General features: G+C 35.7%; 3 protein-coding genes across 3 annotated transcripts; 2 read left to right on the plus strand and 1 right to left on the minus strand.

The window, feature by feature from the left end:
• Positions 1-147: 147 nt before the first annotated feature.
• Positions 148-900, minus strand: J4E87_000059 (uncharacterized protein; the record flags this gene model as incomplete). The annotated part of the gene is made up of 1 exon (XM_049371719.1): positions 148-900. The coding sequence occupies one exon, from the start codon at positions 898-900 to the stop codon at positions 148-150; it is 753 nt and encodes a 250-aa protein (XP_049237853.1).
• Positions 901-1294: 394 nt separating this feature from the next.
• J4E87_000060 (uncharacterized protein) lies at positions 1295-4510 on the plus strand (the record flags this gene model as incomplete). The annotated part of the gene is made up of 2 exons (XM_049371720.1): positions 1295-1430; positions 1479-4510. 2 exons carry the CDS (start codon positions 1295-1297, stop codon positions 4508-4510), a joined length of 3168 nt encoding a protein of 1055 aa, XP_049237854.1.
• A 1692-nt stretch (positions 4511-6202) lies between these two features.
• J4E87_000061 (uncharacterized protein) lies at positions 6203-8101 on the plus strand (the record flags this gene model as incomplete). The annotated part of the gene is made up of 1 exon (XM_049371721.1): positions 6203-8101. The coding sequence occupies one exon, from the start codon at positions 6203-6205 to the stop codon at positions 8099-8101; it is 1899 nt and encodes a 632-aa protein (XP_049237855.1).
• Between the last annotated feature and the right edge of the window lie 12192 nt (positions 8102-20293).

Genomic DNA, 20293 nt, shown 5'->3' on the forward strand with positions numbered 1-20293 from the left:
TAGGTCTCCCACAGTTTCGATGTTTCTAGACACCACATCCGAGACGTTTCGCTGTGTCCGACTCAATTCGTGCGTGTTATCTGGAATGTCGCGCTGGGACGTCGTGCTGAGACGACAGTTTGATAAACTCCATTCCTCTTTACTCCTTCATCCAAACCTCTTGCCGTATACTTTGACCACATCGTCTAATATAGTACGCATCCTCTTGCATCCTTCGATACCCACTGCCAGCATACCCTCTAACCTCTCCATTCGTACCCTGGTCTCCATGACGCACACAGCAACGTTATCGGTATTCCCCAATGTCCCTACCGTCAAGAACGGCAGCTCCAATTCCTCCTGGTTGTTGAGATCCAGCAGCGGGTCATCGGCAGACGCGTTGTCCGCCGCTGACGCAGAAGCAGAAGAAGCGGCTGTGCAAGCGACCAGGTAATCTGTCATTGGTATACCCGCATCGATAAGCGCCAATGTTGACGCATTGATACACGCTGCCAACAGCGACCCATCCTGTGAAATGATGTGGACATTCAATGTAATCGTCGAATGCGGGTAGAGATGCAGCAGCAATACGCCCTCGAACGCCGACCTCAGGCAGTGCTCCATCTCACTTGTCCGCTTATCGCTCTTCCTCTTTCTCCGCTCTACACCGCTGAAGCCCGCGAAATTTATCTCGACCTCAACTTTGGCCTGCTTGTCTGCGCCGCCTCTTTGCCCGCTCTGTTTGCCTTCTGCGGGTCCGGTGACTGAAACGAGGATCTTGGTGTTGCCCATCTCGAGATATGACGACCCATCGGCGGCGGCTTGCGTGGAGATTTGCGCGTGGATTCGGCGTAGTTCGTTCCAGCGGCGTCCATCGAGGCGGAGGAGCGCGAGAGAGTAGGTGCTGGTGTCTAGCGGCATCTTGGTGGTGTCGCAGGAGTGTAAAAGGGCTGTATATTGCGCGACGCGGTTCTCCGATCCGTGACTGGTTCGTGAAGACAGCTGATTTTGGCAGGGCGTGCAATTGCGCGCGATGATGCGGGCGTGCAGGCTCGAGCTCCAGATTTTGGCGGAAGTTCTTGCAGGGATCTTCTGCTAGTCGCGCCCCGCTTTCACGTGAGAGCGTGTTAGCGTGTTTGGGCAGCTTGGTGGCGCTTCCTTTCACGCTCCACTCCAGGTGCTTCCTTCCGTGACAATCGCCGCAGATCAGGACCGTGCGCCAATATGCGATTGTCAAGCGCCCGTACCAGTGATAAGCTGAGCAAAGTCACACAGCGTTCACGACCGACGCCTGCTACCCGCCACCTCGGCCATCATGTCTTTCAGTCGCGACAAGTCAAAGGATGAACAGAGAGCGCGAAGAGTTTTTGGCGAGAGTGGTGAGGAAGATGACGATCTTGACATCATCAATGCGTCTAGGAAAGGTCTGGATCTCTCCCAGTATATTGACGGTCAGTCGATGCTTCCTCGACCTTTGACAATATGCTAATCCTTGGTAGTCCTGACTCAAAGCCAGACTCAGTCGCAAAAGGCTACAGACGAGGTCACAGAAGACGAAGACGAAGAGGACGACGATACTGATGACGATGCAATGGATGAACCAGAACCACGAACTAGAGATGTCACTAGCTCAGGTACCGATGACGATGAGTTGTTAGAAGCCGAGTACGATCCAAGGGCTTTTCACAAAGAATGGACGGGACGCAAGACCGAGAAACGGAAGCGCACCACTGCTGAAACTAACCGGATCCGCAGTGAAAAGAAGAGTAAAGCAACGGCTGCAACCAGTATCGTGGGTCGCAGACCTCCACCCAAGAAAAATGGCTATGGTCCGACAGGCTTCAGTACCGACACCTTAGCCGATGATGAGGGCGCGACAGCTTTCTTGGACGACCCCATCCCTGACTACTTCATATCGCGACAAAAGACACTCAAGAAGTTGCACGAATCTGGACTGCGATACCCTCCCAGTTATCACGACGTTGACTGGTTTAACGCGGGCACTGAAGAGAAGCCAGAACTTGACAACTCCGTACAGCAGCAGCGCGAAAAGAAGGACATCAGACTCCGCGGGTCGCATGGAATCATACCTGGCCCCATCGCTCAATGGCTGCGCGACTACCAGGTTGAAGGCGTCCAGTTCTTGCATGAAAAATTCGTCAAGCAGACCGGTGCGATTCTAGGTGATGACATGGGACTGGGAAAGACTATCCAGGTCATCGCATTCCTCACAGCAGCATTTGGTAAGACGGGCACTGAGCGCGATGCCAAATGCATGCGGAAGATTCGTGGTCTGAGCAAGGCTCGTTGGTATCCGCGGGTACTCATCGTCTGCCCTGGTACGCTCATGCAAAATTGGGAAGATGAGCTCTCCAAGTGGGGCTGGTGGGAAGTCTACAAATACCATGGCCCCGTCAAGGCCGATCGGAAAGGCGTTCTCGGCACTGCAGCTAAGGGCATGTTAGAGATAATGATTACGACATACACGACATACCGCAATCATGAGAGCGAGATCAACACCATCGACTGGGACTGTGTCATCGCTGATGAGTGCCATCAAATCAAGAGCAAGGACTCCGAGATCACCAAAGCAATGAACAAAATCAACGCACTGTGTCGCATTGGGTTGACAGGTACCGCGATTCAGAACAAATATGAGGAGCTCTGGAACCTCCTCAACTGGGTACGACCTGGCGCATACGGGTCAGCCCAAGAGTGGAAGCAGAAGATTAGTCTTCCGCTGAAGCTAGGCCAGGCTCACGATGCCACCAACGCTCAGCTTGCCGACTCGCGAAGTCGAGCTCAGGATCTCGTTCACAATATCCTACCCAGTGTCTTCCTTCGGCGTATGAAGACCCTGATCGCTGACCAGCTCCCAAAGAAGAGCGATCGCGTCATATTCTGCCAGCTCACCGAGACTCAAGCTGACGCCTATCGAACCTTCCTTGAAAGCGATAGGTGTGAGTACATACGCACTTCGAGGGAAAAGTGCGACTGTGGGTCCGGGAAGAGTAGAGGTTTCTGCTGTTACGCCGATGTAGAAGGCGAGAAGTGGTCAAACTTCATCTTTCCCTGCATGGTCACATTTCAGAAACTCGCAAATCACCTAGCTCTAATCGTGCCAATGTCGAGCGAGAATTCAGAGAAGCAAGCCAAAGATCGTCAAACACTGGAACTAGCCTGCCCTAACACGCACAAGGATCTCTTCAGGATTCGAGACAACATCTTGGTACAGTCTCAGCGAGAGTTTTGTGGAAAATGGAAAGTGCTGCGGCGGCTACTTGACTTCTGGCATTCGAATGGCGACAAGGTGCTTATCTTCTCACATTCCGTTCGCCTGTTGAGGCTACTTAGAGGTCTCTTCGATGTCGACGGTACAAAGTACAATTTCTCGTACCTTGACGGCAGCATGAAGTACGAAGATCGTTCCCAGGCTGTTGCAGACTTCAACGCAGATCCGAACCAGTTCGTGTTCTTAATCAGCACTAAGGCGGGAGGAGTGGGTCTGAACATCACGTCGGCTAACAAGGTTGTCGTGATGGATCCGCATTGGAATCCAGCCTATGACCTGCAGGCACAAGATCGAGCGTACCGTATTGGTCAGACACGCAACGTTGAGGTATTTCGACTAGTGTCAAGCGGTACTATCGAGGAGGTGGTCTACGCTCGTCAGATTTACAAGCAACAGCAAGCGAACATTGGTTACAATGCTTCGGAAGAACGTCGCTACTTCAAGGGTGTGATGGATCAATCCACCAAAAAGGGCGAGCTGTTTGGTCTGGAAAACCTCTTCACCTTCCAGGAGCACAGCGTGCTGCTTCGCGACATCATGCACAAGACGAACGTCGCTGAATCAAAAGCCGGCGTCAACGCTTATGACTTCCATGTCGATGAGTCGCAGTACGACTCTGAGGATGAGGATATCCTTTCCAACAAGAACCTCGGCCTTGATGACAACGCTAATATCGCCGGCATCAAGAAGTTCGCTGATTCAATCCTTTCAACAACCACCGGCGGCAAGGGCAAGATGAGAGCCACAAGGCGCACTGGGCCTGATCCAATCAACGCAATTCTTGCGAAGGCTGGAGTTCAATATACGCACGAGAACTCAGAGGTCATCGGGCGCAGCGAGATAGAAGCTCGACTAGGTAAACAGGCCATGGAGGTACGCAACGATATCGATCTCGCAGGCAAACGCGTCTTCCAGAGTACGCAGTCGCAATCTCAATCACAGCATCAGTCCGGTAATCGGGATCATGGGGATGAGACCGACGCTGAAGAAGGCGACGAGGTCCATGTTACTGGTAGTGCGACGAAAGGCGAGTTCAAGATCAACTACCGGTATAGACCGAGCGAGGATGTGCGAAAGCGACAGTTCTGTAGCATGGCGGAGAGTATGGGGTTTGATGATCCGGTAGAGTTTGCGCTGCTTGTGGAAAGCAGTACGCAAGAAGAGAGGAGGAAGATGCTCGAGCGCTTCTATCGTGGGCGGAGGAGGCAGATGATGGGTGATCTTAGTACACCGAAATAGCCTGCACAGTCACCCCGAGTGTCGCGCGCACTCGCTTGAAGGTCTTGGAAGAGGCATTCGCGAAATTAGATGTCCATATCGTCCATAAATTTGATGCCGTGGCTGTCGTTGCGTTACGTCGCACTTTCCTGCGTCAGCTCGCTAACCCCACAATCGCACCCAGCCATTCGGTAGCACTAGATCAAAGCTTTCCAACATCAACCCACGACGCCCGAGAGGGTCACTTTGCAGGTTTCAGCGTCGACATGGAAGAATCATTGAACAGGTACCGCGCAAAGTGAACACCACACGGTGCAAGCATTACGCAGGTAGCGTACCGACCTTGGCATGGGTGTTGATGCCCATTACTTGTATTAGATACCTCGTAAGTCTTCATTTGTTGTTTATCATGTATCATTCGCTTCTCGTTTTGTTGTTTTGACCATCAACCTAGGCACAAAAATCCGCGTGTTCATGGAGAGGGGCCTCATCTGAAATGACTACAATGACCAGCAGACCCAGGGCCTGCGCGCACTCCCAGTAGTGCCATTGAGCCACCCTCCAGACTTTCGCATCACTGCCGGGCTGCGATCCGAACTTTAGCCAAGATGCAACCCTCGTTGGCTAAAGCATACCGCGGGGAACAACGTGCATCATAGTGCATATCCTCCACGTCGGCACGAGCACATCTTCCCGACCAGTGGAAGTAGAAGCCGAGAAGGCGGTCGAGTCAAGACAAAGAAGAGCTAGCGGAAACGGAGGGGCTTTTCTGGACTTCGTCTAGCGGTACGCGGATGTGTGTCGGAATCCAGCGAGTACCTCCGCAGTGGTATGGCGGTGGTTACAGTGCTAAGGAGGCTAGCTTTGCCATGGCGATGATGGCCTTGGTATCCTCGTTGTACCGGGATTGCGGCTCCAAAATTTCGGCCGGGTACGGGCGTAGAAAACGTTGCGCCAAACGTTACGACGAGATTTGCAGTCTACTCCGACACCCCTTTGCGAAGACAGAGGAGGAACAGTCTTTCTTTACCACCAAGACATACGATCCTCACTCGGAGCTTTAAGCACTCACTGGCAACACTGTCATTCTGGAGAAAGCACCGGAATCTCATAACCGGCATGCGGCACGCCCCCGGATCGGACGTTTTTCAAATGCTCCGTAATCGTGGATGTCGAGTCATTTACGAAGGGCGGAATGTGGAGTTGCGCGTCAGACCCAGGGTGCGCAGTTTTTTGTTTGCTCACATGACAGCTGAGCTACCAGCTCGAAAGGGTGTGTCGAACCGTTCGTTATATGTCATGAGCATTCGTAGCGTGTGTGCGCACCCAATCACCAATCTGCCGGACTAGTATTCGGCGGGAAATGAGGGCTTAGCTTCGGGGGCTTTACCCCGACCCACGTTTCCCCCACAATGCACTCCACACTCATCGCCTTGGCAAATCGTCGGCTCCAGCTAATGGCAATCTCGACTGCGCCAAGGCCAATGAGAAGCTGGTTGTTGGTACGGGTTCCAAGACGACGGTCTATCCGAAGTTTCCCCAAGCAGCAGCAAAACTTCAAAGTCCCTCGGACATAGCGCACATGTCGGCAACGCATCGTGACGGGGTGTATGAAGCCAGACTACAAATACCTGGGTCAAGGCCGTCTACCGAACAGTCAGTAGCAACCGACCTCACCCTTCACCTCGTGCCTCAACTCATACTACCGGCAAGATGGTCGCTCGCAACCGCAGTCAGCGCAAGCTGAACACCTTCACAACGCTGTTCTTTGCTGCAACAGCCATGTCAACAGCCATCCGAATTCCGACCTCAAGTGGTGCAAAATACCCGCGAATGACATCGCGGTCAACAGAGATGGACTCAGCACCATACCGAGATGCTTCTCTATCGGTAGATGAGCGTGTGGAGGATCTCATCCAACGCATGAACATGGAAGAAAAGGCCGGACAGCTCTTCCAGCAGATCAGCTTCCCAGGACCTAACGGAACCCTATCGAACACAACTGCGCCGTCAATCCAAGGAAAGCACATGACACATTTCAACCTCAACGGTGCCATCACCGATGTACGCCAATCTGCGCGGTGGCACAACAGTCTTCAGCAGCTGGCTTTGGACACCAGACTCGGCATACCGATTACGCTTTCTTCGGATCCCAGGCACACTTTCGTTGATGCCACCGGCAGCCAGATCGCGGCAGTCAAGTTCTCGCAGTGGCCCGGAAGCCTGGGATTGGCAGCACTACGTGACGCTGAGCTCATCCACACCTTTGCGGATATTGCACGACAAGAATATAAGGCTGTCGGAATCAGATCCGCCCTACACCCTCAGATTGACGTCGCCACCGAACCGAGATGGGCCAGAATCACCACGACAATGGGCGAGAACGCCACATTGACCGCTGAGCTTGTGGTCGCATACATCAAGGGCTTCCATGGCCCCGGTGAGTTCGGACAAGATTCCGTGACCACCGTGTCGAAGCATTTCCCCGGAAGTGGACCAGTCGAAGACGGTGAGGACAGCCACTTCACCTACGGCAAGAATGCCACATACCCAGGAAACAACTTCGAGCATCATCTTATCCCCTTCAAGGCTGCTATCGCAGCTGGCGCAAGGCAGATGATGCCCTACTACTCCAGGCCTATGGGCACCAAGTACGAGGAGGTCGCCGCTGGCATGAACAAGGGCATTGTCACCGACCTTCTCCGGGGCGAGCTCGGTTTCGACGGAATCGTCGTCAGCGACTGGGGTCTCATCACCGACGGCATCATCGCAGGACAAGACATGCCAGCTCGTGCTTGGGGTGCTGAGAACCTGACTGAGCTTGAGCGTGCCGAGAAGATCTTGAATGCCGGTACCGACCAGATGGGCGGCGAGGAGCGCACTGACCTCGTTCTCGAGTTGGTAGAGAAGAGCATCGTGAGCGAAGAGCGTATTGACATGTCGGTCCGCCGTCTCCTCCGCGAAAAGTTCATCCTCGGCCTCTTCGACAACCCCTTCGTAGATCCCGAGGAAGCCGTGGCCAACGTGGCCAGGAAAGAATGGGTCGAAGCCGGATACGAGGCTCAGAAGAAGTCGATTACACTGCTTACCAACAAGGAATCGACTCTCCCACTCAAGGCTTCCGACTGCTCCAAAGCCAAGTTCTACGTCGAAGGTATCAACAGCACCTACCTAGAGGCCCGCGACCTGGCTGTCGTCGCAACCCCCGAAGAAGCCGACTACGCCTTCCTCCGTATGGCCGCCCCCTACGAGCCCCGCCCAGGTGGTTTCGAGAAGAACTACCACTCTGGCTCTCTCGAGTACAACAGCACTGAGAAGGCGCGCCAAGCAGCCATCTACGCTGCCGTCCCCACCATTGTTGATATCTTCCTTGACCGCCCTGCTGCTGTGCCCGAGATTGCCGAGCAAGCCCAAGCCCTCATGGTCAACTACGGGACTAGCCCTCAAGCCTTCCTCGATGTTATCTTCGGCGTTGACGGTAGCGGTCCGGAGGGTAAGCTGCCGTTTGATCTCCCGAGGAGCGACGAGGCGGTTGAGGCGAGCAAGGAGGACGTGCCGTTCGATACCGAGAACCCTGTCTTCAAGTTCGGACACGGTTTGAGGTATGAATAGGGGGACGCGCTGTCGAGCCGCTTAGATAGATGACGACTTAACGAGATGGTCCTAAAGTCATGATAGCTTAATGTATTCGTTGATACCCATTCCTCTGTTCATTCTGCGATGTGCTGACTGTTCCGCTGCGCGCCGCAGTCGAACCGTAACGGTAGATGTCATCTGTTGGGTGCGCGGATCGCGTAGCATATAATGATATCTCCAAAGTGTTGACACGCGGCAAAGGGAAAGAGCAATGCCGTTCACGCGAGTTGCGAGTAGCGTGCTGATTAAGCGAGACGCGTCTTCCCTGCCAGCCGCGTCGCGTGTTTCTGACAGCTTCTTTCATCCCCCCACCGTCGACCATTGGCTAGGTATCTACGCGCATTAAGCACCGAGTATTTCGGGTTACTCTTATTGGTCCCACGCTTCTAATGCTCTCCGCAATAAAATTACATTTTGGGCCGACTCTAGTATTCTAGCTGCTCGGTGATGCCACGCTACCGGCTACTTCGAAGATCCCGAACACAGCTGCAATCATCCTGCCTACACGCTCCTCTACACATAAGTGAGGAGAAAGAGAAAATACTGGAAATTAAATCAGCCGACCCTGCCCCTTGGACGAACCTGTCCACCATTTCGGTAGCTAGCATTCTTCTATTCTCAGCCCGTGTTGGCCGCCTTCTATGACAACTATTCCTCGTAAGACTCCGCCTGTTCTATGTCACCTATAATATAGAACTTGATTTCTATGCGGGTTTAGAGGCGCTTACAGACTTTCTAGACTAGCAGTTCTGTTACGTAATTTCTTAATAGGTACTTAGTTTCTTCTTCTACACTAGTTAGTTAGTAGTTATTATAATATAATTATACTTAAACTTATATCTTATAAATAGTAGCTTACTCTTTATAATACTTTTAATTTATTATTTTTTATAATTTTATAAAGCTATTAATAGCCTAGTATTACTACTATACCTTTTATAGTTAGTAGCTCTATAATAAACTATAGCGTTTTCTACGCTAGATCTTTATAGTATAATATTATATATATTATAATAAGTATATAAAGGTTAAATAAAGTAGTAGAAACTACTTACTTTAGTATTTAAGATTACGTATAGTACGCTATACCTATAACTTTCTCTAGACTTAAAATAATATTATTAAAACTTTAATCTTTATAATAAAATTAAATTAAGTATAAGCTTATATAAAATAATAGTACTAGATACTATCTAATCTATAATAGTTTTTTTTTAAATATATAACGCGCTACTTATAGTATATAAAATTAGTATTTATAAGTTTTTTTATAGCTTATAAATATAAATCTACTACTACTATAATACTACTTTTATACTTTCTTTAGGTTCTAATTTTATTAGTAAAGTCTAAATATTATAAACTACTACTAAAAAAGTTATACTTTTTAAAGTAGTAGAATCTAGTATTATAAATAGTCTAAACTATCTAGACCTAGTAAGTCTATACTAGTACTAGTAGAAAGTTACTACTATCTAAACTATTACTAGTATAAAGAGCTACTACTTATACTTTAGATAAGTCTTTTATATTATACTACTATATTAACTAATACTTTTAATAATATTCTAGTGCTAGTAACTATACTACTAATTCTAGTAAGTACTATTATTATAGTAGCCTAACTCTTTACTAAGAAGAGATAGTAAGCGTAATTGTAGTAGCTATAGATAGAATAGAAAACATAATTATAGTAAGTGTAAGTTAAGTAGCTAGAACGTAATAGGTATTCTAAATTAATTTAAGTTATATTCTAAAGCGTAGTAGCTAAAGAGCTAAAGTAGAAGAAAGAGCTTAAAAAGTAAGAGCTAAAAAAGCAGTCTAGTTATAAGAGAGTAATAGTAAAGAAGCGTATATTATTTATAAAAACTTTAAAGTAAGAAAAGTATTCTTAAATATCTATAAAAACTCTAAATATTTAAAAGCATTAAACAAGCTATAAGTGTAATAAAATAACGCTCTCTTCTATTCTTAGCTTAGTTATAACTAGTAAGTATTTTTATAGTATATGTGCGTATATATATATATATATAGCTAATAATAGGTAGTATTAAAAGCATACCTAAATAGAATTATAAATAAGGTAGACTTTAAGTCTTCTAATAAAAAAATAGTAGTATATAGAAAGGCTGCTAAAGTTAGTAAGAAGAATAAGACTATAACTAGCGCGTTAAAGCTAGAGTTAAAAGCAGCGCTTAAGCTATTTAAGTAGCTCTTTAAAAATATAAAGAGATAAGTAGATATATAGTGTATGTGTATATATATAGCTACGCAGCGTAGGCTAATAGAAGATAGATAATATAAATAATATAGAGAATACTTTTATAGTAGAATAGAAGAAACTACTAAAATTATTATCTAAAAGAGTAGGTAAAAGTAGTAAGAAGCTAAAGAGCGCTAAGGCTAAGTTTATAGAAGAGCTAGAGGCATAGAATAGTCTAGAGATATACTTTTATATTACTTAAGTAACGCTAAGGCACGTGTAATATATTAGTTAAGTGTTATATTAGTATAGGTCTAGAGAAGCGTTAGCGCAGCTTTTATAGGTAGTAGTAGAGTATTCTTACATTTATATATAAGTAGCAGGGTAATTATACGTAATAGTAAAAGTAATAGTATTATAATATTACTAGTAATAGTATTTCTATAAGAGTAGCTAAATATAAAGCTATATTTAGTATATTAGTATATACGTGTAATATAATATAATACGTATAGTATAGAGTAATTAAGTATTATGTAGTATATAAGGTAGCGTATATAAGTAGGTATATAAGTGTAGATAGATGTATAGGTATAAGTAGATATATAGGTATAAGTAGACGTATAGATATAAGTATATTATAAAGATGCTAGCTAAGTAGCTATCTAAGATAGTAGACGCCTAAGGCGCTGCGTAGCCTTAGTAGGCTTAAGAGCTTAAGAGCTGCGTTAAGTAAGCGTACGTAAGTAGATTATTCTAACTTAGACTAGAGAGTCTAGGTTAAGAGCCTAACTCTTTACTAATAAATTTCTACTTAATAGAACTAACGTTTCTATAGTACTATATACTAACTAATATATACTTTCTATACTACTTTCTCTCTATAAGTAATAATCTATCTTCTCTAGACTTTTAAGACTTTTACTTAATATAACTTTTTACTCTTACTAGAAATACTATTATATAAGTATATAATCTTATTACTTTTAATAATATTAACTTTTTTTACTCTACTATTACCTCTAAACTTCTATAAGTTATACGCTTAATTATAGAAACTTTTAAAGTATTTAGCTCTTTTTAAGAATAGTAATAAGCTAATATATTTTTATTTAAGTAAGAAACTTATTTTATCTCTAGCTTTTACTAACTATTTTTTAAAAATAATATAAAACTTAAATACTTTTTATTATAGTAGAATGTTAATGCAGAGCAGAGTAATAAAACGCAGTCTAGTAACTCTATATAGTAATCTTAATGTAGGTGTATTTTCTAAACACTAAATACTTTTTAATTTAGTTAGCTTACTTAGAAGAGTAATATAAAGCTAATAAGAACTTTATAAAAGAAGTTTAGTTCTTTTAAAATATTACTATAATTTATACTTTTAGTCTTTACTACTTTTATTAGATTTCTACTTCTATAGTACTAATATTACTTTTAGACTATAGTAACTAGTAGCTACTATAAGTAGAGATATATTAAGAGATATCTTTAGAGTACTAAGATAAATATAGTAATACTTTACTAATTACTAAGCTCTATTAGTTCTACACTTAAGATACTACTAGCTAATAACTAAAGTTAGATTAATTTAATATACTATACTTCTTTAGCTATACTTTTTTATATTTATTCTACTAAGTTTACTTATAAGTAACTAGTTATATTTCTTTATAAGTAGAGTTATAAGCTTTTTTATAATAACTAGTACGCCTATTCTAATATATTATATAATTTTAGAACTATATTACTTCTAACTTTACTATAGTTATAGATCTCTACTTTATATCTTTATAAGTAAGTAAACTTTTATAACTACTTACTAAAAAGATATATAAGTAGAGTAGTAAGAAGAATCTACTCTAGTTAGATATTAAACTTACCTTTACTAAATATTTCTAGTAGCTAAATAAAGTACTCTAGCTAACTAATTAATAAGCTACTATAATAGAAAGAATTTATCTCTTTTATACTTTTTACCTAGAGCTTACTAACTAGAGGCTAATTTCTATACTTTTTACTAGGCTTTTTAGCGCGCTAAACAATTTAGTAAATATATACTCTTTAGCTCTAATAGGTTCTAATATAATTCTACTTAGACTATACTTTTTTCTATAATTTTAACTAATATAATACTAAGTTTTAGAGTATATATAACTTTCTATCTAGAATAAAAACTACTCTAAGTCTAATAGCTATATCTCTACTACTATATAAGCTTTAGTCTATTAACTAGTCTACTATAGCGCTTTATAGAATTATAGTATTATAAAATTTTCTTTTACTAGAAGTAGTACTATTATAAGCTTCTTTATACGTTATTATAAATCTATTAGCTAAACTAAGATTATTAATATATTTATAAACTTTAAGAATAGAATAGTATAAATACTTAGCTAGTACTATTAGACTCTCTAAACCTAGCACGCCTATTATCTATAATATTTCTATACTAGAATTAATATTAGTTAGAGTATTTATAAGCTAAGTTTATTTATAAGTAGTACTAATAGACTAGTACTTACGTTAGCCTTAAATATATATAGTAGCTCTATAATTAATCTAACTATTAAGTATATATTATATTAGTAGAATAATCTTACTACTTAATATTCTTAATAACCTATTTTATAGCTAGACTTTACTTTTACTACGCTAGCTAACTACTAAAATAGTTCTTACTTATAGTCTAGTTTTAGCTATAGCTAATAAGCTTTTACTTTTTAAGAAGCTAAGATAGCTAATAATAATACTATTATAAAAGCTATAAGTAGCTTACTTAAGTTCTAAATAGATATAATTAGTTTTTTTTATTCTAATATAAAATACTAAAACTACTTAGAAGACGTTACTAATATAGCTAGTAAAACCTACTATAAGTATATTTATAACTTTCTTAATACTACTAAAACTATTATAGCTTTCTATATAATACTTAAATATATAGTAAGAAATAACTTATACTAGTGCTTTAGAGGTAATACTTAGCTCTAGTACTAGTTAAATCTAAGTATTAAGCGCTAACTTAAAGTTATTAGTAGTAATAGCTTTAATTAATAAAAGAATAAGCTTAGCTTTTTTTATATATAGCTTACTAAAGTAATAAGTTAGCTTTAGAAATAGATATATACTTCTAAAAATATAGTTAATAGCTACTTTTTAGCTAAGTAGTACTTTAAAGTTAAGCGCTTTTACTAAGATACTAGATATAGCTATAATAATAATAACTAATATATAATATACGCTTAGAACCTTTTAGACTTATATATACGCGCTTTTCTTTCTTAGCTAACTATAACTATATTTTTAGACTAGTTTCTTACTATAATTAAAGAAAGAAAGTATACTCTTATTAATATTTTTAAAAGTAATTTTACTAATAGTAAGTCTTTTTTTTATTACTAGTATAGTAGTTTAGGTGTATAAAGTAGTAGTAATTTAGCCTTTAAGAATAATAGCTACTATAACTATTCTTAATTTAGTTATCTATTAAGAAACTTAAACTACTAAAGTAATAGTAATAGCTACTCTTTCTCTAATACTTACTAGTAAAATACTTCTAATACTTTAAATAATAACTATAATTATAACTAGTAAAACGCGTATAAATCTTAATAGTTAAGAAATACTTTCTAACTATCTAGTAATTAGTATAGATAGTAAGATAATACTAGCTAAGATTAGTAATTAGAAAGCTAATAACTAAGTAACTAAGGCTAGCTATATAGAAGAATATAGAAAGTCTACTATAATTAGATAATTAAAGACTTTATATCTAGTAAGTTTATTAAAAATAATATACTAATAAACTACGCTTTAGACTTTTATAAATAGGCTTTTAAGCCTTATTACTCTAATACTAAAGAGTCTATTTCTCTTTTCTAGAATAACGCTTACTAGAATAAGATAAGTAATAAGTTTAACTCTTAAGTATAGGCTAGTTAAGATATATAGTATAAGCTCTATAAGTAACTTTCTTTTCTAGTTAATACTTTTAAAGAAGAAAAAGAGAATAAATCTAAAAAGCTATAGTTTATTAAAACTTTATAATATAGTAAGCTAAAGATTAAAGCTTAAAGAAACTACTAGATTAATTACTTCTACTATAGATAAATCTTTACGTCTAATAATAACTTATATAAGTATATCTAGGTAGACTATATTACTACTAGAGTTTTTATAGTAACTATTATTAACTTAGACCTAGTTAAAAAACCTAAGATAATTCTATAGTTATAACTAGTTTCTTATAATTAGGCTACTTAAGTAATTTAAATTATTAAGTCTACTACTTCTTTACTAATTAAAGAATTAACTATACTTTAAAACTAGTCTAAACTTAGACTTAATATAAAGATATTATAGAAGAGCTTAAACTTTATTATTTATTCTAATACTAGTGCTATAATAATCTTAGTAGATAAGACCTTTATTAAGATAAATTTTCTAAATATAAAATAGAAAAAGCTACTAGCTCTAGTCTAATATATAGATACTAGACTAGAAAATAGTTCTACTTAGTAAATAGCGTATATTATACTTTACGTACCTTCTATAATAAAGTCTAGTAAATATATCTTTATACTATAGAAAGTCTATATATATATTATTTCTAAGCTTAGTCTAAATATACTACTTAGTATAGATACTCTTATACTATAAAAAGTCTAGCTTAATATTACTACTTATATAATAATCTAGCTAAGATATAAAAGTGTTACTACTTTACTTATTATAAAACTAAAAGATAGTATAGCTTATAAAATATAAAAGCTAACTACTTTTAATACTATTATAATTTCTCTAAATACTACTATAAAGGTTAAAGTATATACCTTATATCTACTATTACTAAACTATAACTATATTCTTAAAGTTAGAAATAATCTTCTCTACGCTATATAGCTATATACTATACTACTTAACTTATAAACTATAGAAGTAATTATCTATAATAATATCTATAATCTAGTAAAAATCTAACGTAGATCTCTACTAGGCCTTACTATACTACTTAACGTAGATAGTATATATACTCTTAATTAGAAGAACTAAGCTTTTACTATATTACTAGACTTTAATATACTTCTAAAACTTAAGATAAAATTAAGTATAGATATTACTATTTATAGAGACCTATTAAAAGCCTTAGCTCTTCTTAAGATAGCTTAATAGTATTTCTAGATCTAGATTAATAATAGAAGCTTTATCTAGATTCTAAAAGATTAGTATATACTTATTTCTTTTAGAAATAGATAGTAAGAGCTTAACCTACTATTAAAAGTATACTTAGCTAAACTAAAGAACTAAGTTATTATTAACTTTATCTTTAATAAGCTCTCTAACTTAGAGAAAATAAAGCGTACTACTAAAATAAGCTTATTTTCTATATCTATCTTTATTATAAAAAGAAAGATTATTAAAAATAACTATAGTATTAAGATAATTAAGAAGAAAGATAGACCTATTCTTAATATACGTAAGATAAATAACTAAGTAATTAAGAATTATTACCTACTTACTACGTAAAAGAATATTCTAAGTTAAGTTTATAGAGTATAGTATATTACTATTATTAATAGTTTTAGCTATTTCTATTAATTCTAAGTTTATAAGAAAAACTACTATAAGTTTACTATTAATATATACTATAGAGCTAAGATTCTTAATATTTATATAATAGACTTTAAAAACTTAGTAGCTTATATATAGAGAATTAGTAATAATATACTTAGTAATATATCTAAATTTATAAAAGTATATATAGATAACTTTATTATCTTCTCTAAAACTTTCTAGAAGTACCTCTAATATCTTAAGACTTTCTTCTACTAAGTTAACTAGTATAGTATTACTTTTATACTTAAGAAATATTTTATTAGATATCTAACTATTAAACTTCTTAGCTAGTAGGTTAATACTTTTAGAGTTACTTTAATAGATAAGTAGATCTACACGCTACGTAACTTTACTTTTCTCTATTATATAAAGAATATAGAAAAGTATATTAGCGCTATTAGATTTCTTAATAATAGAATACTTTATCTAGCTTAGCTTTTAGAACTTTTTATAATACTTAAAACTAAGTTACTATATTTTACTCTAAAGAAGAAAGAGTAAGAGAAGGCTATTACTATAGCTTTTATAACTATTTTAGTAGATAGTCTAGTTTAAAAAGCTTTTAATAATATATAATTCTTATAAAACTCTATTATTAAGTTAATTTATTAGAATTATCTTTAGACTCTTTATATTAATATTAATATTTTAAAAGAATATAGCTTTATATATATAGCTTACTATATAATTAATAATCTAGAATCTATTATAGTAAACTCTAATATACTAGAAGAATATAAAGATAATACTTTATTACCTACTATTTAGCTAAAGAGATCTATTAACTTTAAAAAATAATTTATATAACTAGTCTTATTTCTTTTTAAGTATCTATTAAGTCTAAAGTAATAGTACTTCTTTACTAAACTTAAAATAGCTAGTTTATACTAGATAGTTAGAAAAGTCTTTTATATAATCTAGACTACTTCTAAAGTATATATATTTATAAACTACGCTACTATAACTATAATTATATATTAGTAAAGACTTACTATAATAGAGTCTTTTAAGAGTCTAAATCTAAAGCTTACTAAAGCCTTACTCTATTTATAATAATATAATCTTAATATTAGATATAGATCTAGTAGGTTATATCTTATACTAGACGCTTTCTTAAGGCTAAGACTTAATACTATACTAGATTTAGACTACTAAACTAATATACTTAAAAATATTATTTACGTTTTCTATACTTTTATTATAGAAATAAGTAATAACTTTAAGAACTATTTTAAGCTTATATACTAGATAAATACTCTTTAGATATAAGTTCTTACTATAGTATCTAGTAACTACTAGAATAATAAGAATAAAATATAACTAATATATAGTTTATAATTTCTTTATAAAGATAGTTTACTATACTACTAGAACTAGGCTAATAGTACTAAGCGCTTATATATACTAAAGTTACTTACTACTAAAATTTTCTACTAAGCTTATAATAACTTCTACTACTAAAATTTTAACTAAATATATATTTATATTAAGTTATTCTTTTTTATTTATAAGCTTATAGAGAACTTAAAGCTTTATTTTAAGTTTTACTCTTTCTATAAAGTAATCTAAACTATATAATACTAGCTATATAGCTCTTTTAAATCTATTAATAGAAGTATACGTCTTTTTAAGATTATATATATTAATATTATAATATACTTACTAAAGACTATATATAGCTATAATACTTTTCTTAGTAAGATATATTACGCCTTAAAAACTATTAATATTATTTCTAGTAAGAATATATAAACTAGTATATAATAGTTAGTAGTAGTTATATAGATAAACTATCTTACTAACTAGAGTATATAGAGAACTATTATTAGTAATTAGAATCTAAAATTTATTAAAGGCTTTATAAGTAGATAATATAAAGTAATAGATATAAAGCTTATAATAATAGTAGTATACTATTTAGAAGCTAATAGCTAATTAGAGTAGACTAACTAAATAGTAGTAATTACTATCTACTTCTTTATTATAGTAAACTCTAATAAAAACTAAATAGAAGTAATAGCTTATATATAGTTTATAATAAATACTAGTAAAAATCTCTCTACTAGCTATACTTTATATAAGTACTTTATAGAGTTTAACCTTTTATAAAGAATTAGAATTCTAAATACTAAATTTACTCTTTTAAGATAGAACTTTAAGCTACTTAGACTTAACTACTAGAAATAAACTAAAAAAGCTTTTAACTTTATAAAGGTTACTTAAAAGAATATTTATAACTACTTATACTTTTAGATATAACTTTAGCCTAGTAACTATACTATCTTAGTTTTTTATTATAGCTACTAAATAAAAAGTAATTTTCTAAAAAAGCTTAGTCTCTAATAGTATAGTTCTCTTAAGATTTTTAAGAAAATTAGAAAAAACGCTTTCTATATTAAGTAACTACTTAATTCTAAGATATATAATATTATAAATACTACTTAGCTTAAACTATATTATACTTAAAAGTAAGATTTCTAGAATTACTCTTTTTTTATTTTCTAAGAAGTTACTACTTTATAAAAACTAGAGCTTAAGCTAATTAAGTGTATACTTAAGCGTTACATTAATAATATAACTAGTTAATATAAGTATTTTATTTAATAGTAAGACTACTTTATAATATATAATAAATAGCTTACTATAGCCTAGCTCTAAAGTATAAGTAAACTTAGAAAGAACTTTAACACTAAGTTCTCTTTTACTAAGTAGAAAGTATATAAGTAAAACTATATTTAAAGCTAGTAAGTATAGAAAAATACTTATAACTACTATATTCTAAGCTTTATACTAGACTTAGAAGTAGAAGCTATTATATAGAATAAGACTACTATATTACTTACTACTAAGATTAGTAATAATAACTATAATATTAATACTTTATAATTTACGCTATCTTCTCTATAGTAATAGTATAACTTTAAACTTACTAACTAACTTAACTAGTAAGGTATCTAGATAGCTTATAATTTTAGTACTACTAAAATATAAAAAGATAAAGATACTTAACTATAGCTAGTAAGCTCTAGTAGCGTTTTTTAAGATACCTCTACTATAGATATTACTTAAATAGTTTTTTATAATACTTTAGTAGAGAACCTCTCTATTAGAAGAAAAGTAATCTTATACTTAGTAGAACGCTATACTTCTAACTAAAACTTTATCTTTACTTTAGTATTTTTATTTTTAGTTTTATAGTATATCTTAGTTTTTTACTTTTAGTATTTATTTTTTTTCTACTTACTAGCGTTTTTTACTTTTTTTTATTAAGTATATATTTATTAAGTATCTTTTAATACTATCTTTTATAATTAAAATATACCTAACTTTTCTAGTAAGTTTCTTCTACTACTCTATTTCTATAATAGCTTAAGAAGAAGTAGTAAGCGTAATTATAGTAGCTATAAATAGAATAGAAAGTGTAATTATAGTAAGTATAAGTTAAGTAGCTAGAATATAGTAGGTATTCTAAATTAATTTAAGTTATATATTAAAGTATAGTAGCTAAAGAGCTAAAGAGAGAGAAAGAGCTAAGAAAGTAGTCTAGATATAAAAGATTAGATATAAGAGAGTAGTAGTAAAGAAGCGTATAGTGTATAAAAACTCTAAGATAAAAGAAAGCTTTCTATATTAAATATTCTCTAAATCTCTAAATATTTAAAAGTATTAAATAAACTATAAAAGAGTAATAAGATAATACCTTCTTCTATTCTAAAACTAGTTACAACTAGTAAGTAACTCTATAGTATATACGTATATATATAGTAGCTAATTATATATATATATATATATAGATCTAGAAAGCTACCTAATATAGATTATAAATAAGATAGACTTAGAGTCTCTAAGCGCAGAGATAGTTACGTATAGAAAGGTAGCTAAAGTTACTAAGAATAATAAAAAAGTAACTAGCGTGTTAAAGCTAAAGCTAGAGTAATAGCTTAGTCTATTTAGGTAGTTCTTTAAGAATATAAAGAAGTAAGTAGATATATAGTAAGTGTGTAGCTATACAGCGTAGGCTAATAGAAGATAAGTAAGCTAAAAGGCGCTAAGAATATATTTATAAAGAAGTAGAATAATCTACTAGAGGTATTAATTATTTAGATTAGTAAGTAGAAGATAGATAATACTAGGTTAGAATTTATAGAGACGCTAAAGGTATAGAATAATCTAAAAAAGTATTTTCTTCTTACTTAAGTACTAAGGCGCGTAGTATAATATATTAGTTAAGTCTTATATTAGTATAGGTATTTATGTAGTAGAGTAGTAGGTAGTAATAGTAATAGTATTATAATATTACTAGTAATAGTATTTCTATAAAAGTAGCTAAATATAAAGCTATA

The sequence above is a fragment of the Alternaria ethzedia genome (genome assembly GCF_023757985.1).
Source record: "Alternaria ethzedia strain BMP 0044 chromosome Unknown scaffold_1, whole genome shotgun sequence".
NCBI classification, from domain to species: domain Eukaryota; kingdom Fungi; phylum Ascomycota; class Dothideomycetes; order Pleosporales; family Pleosporaceae; genus Alternaria; species Alternaria ethzedia.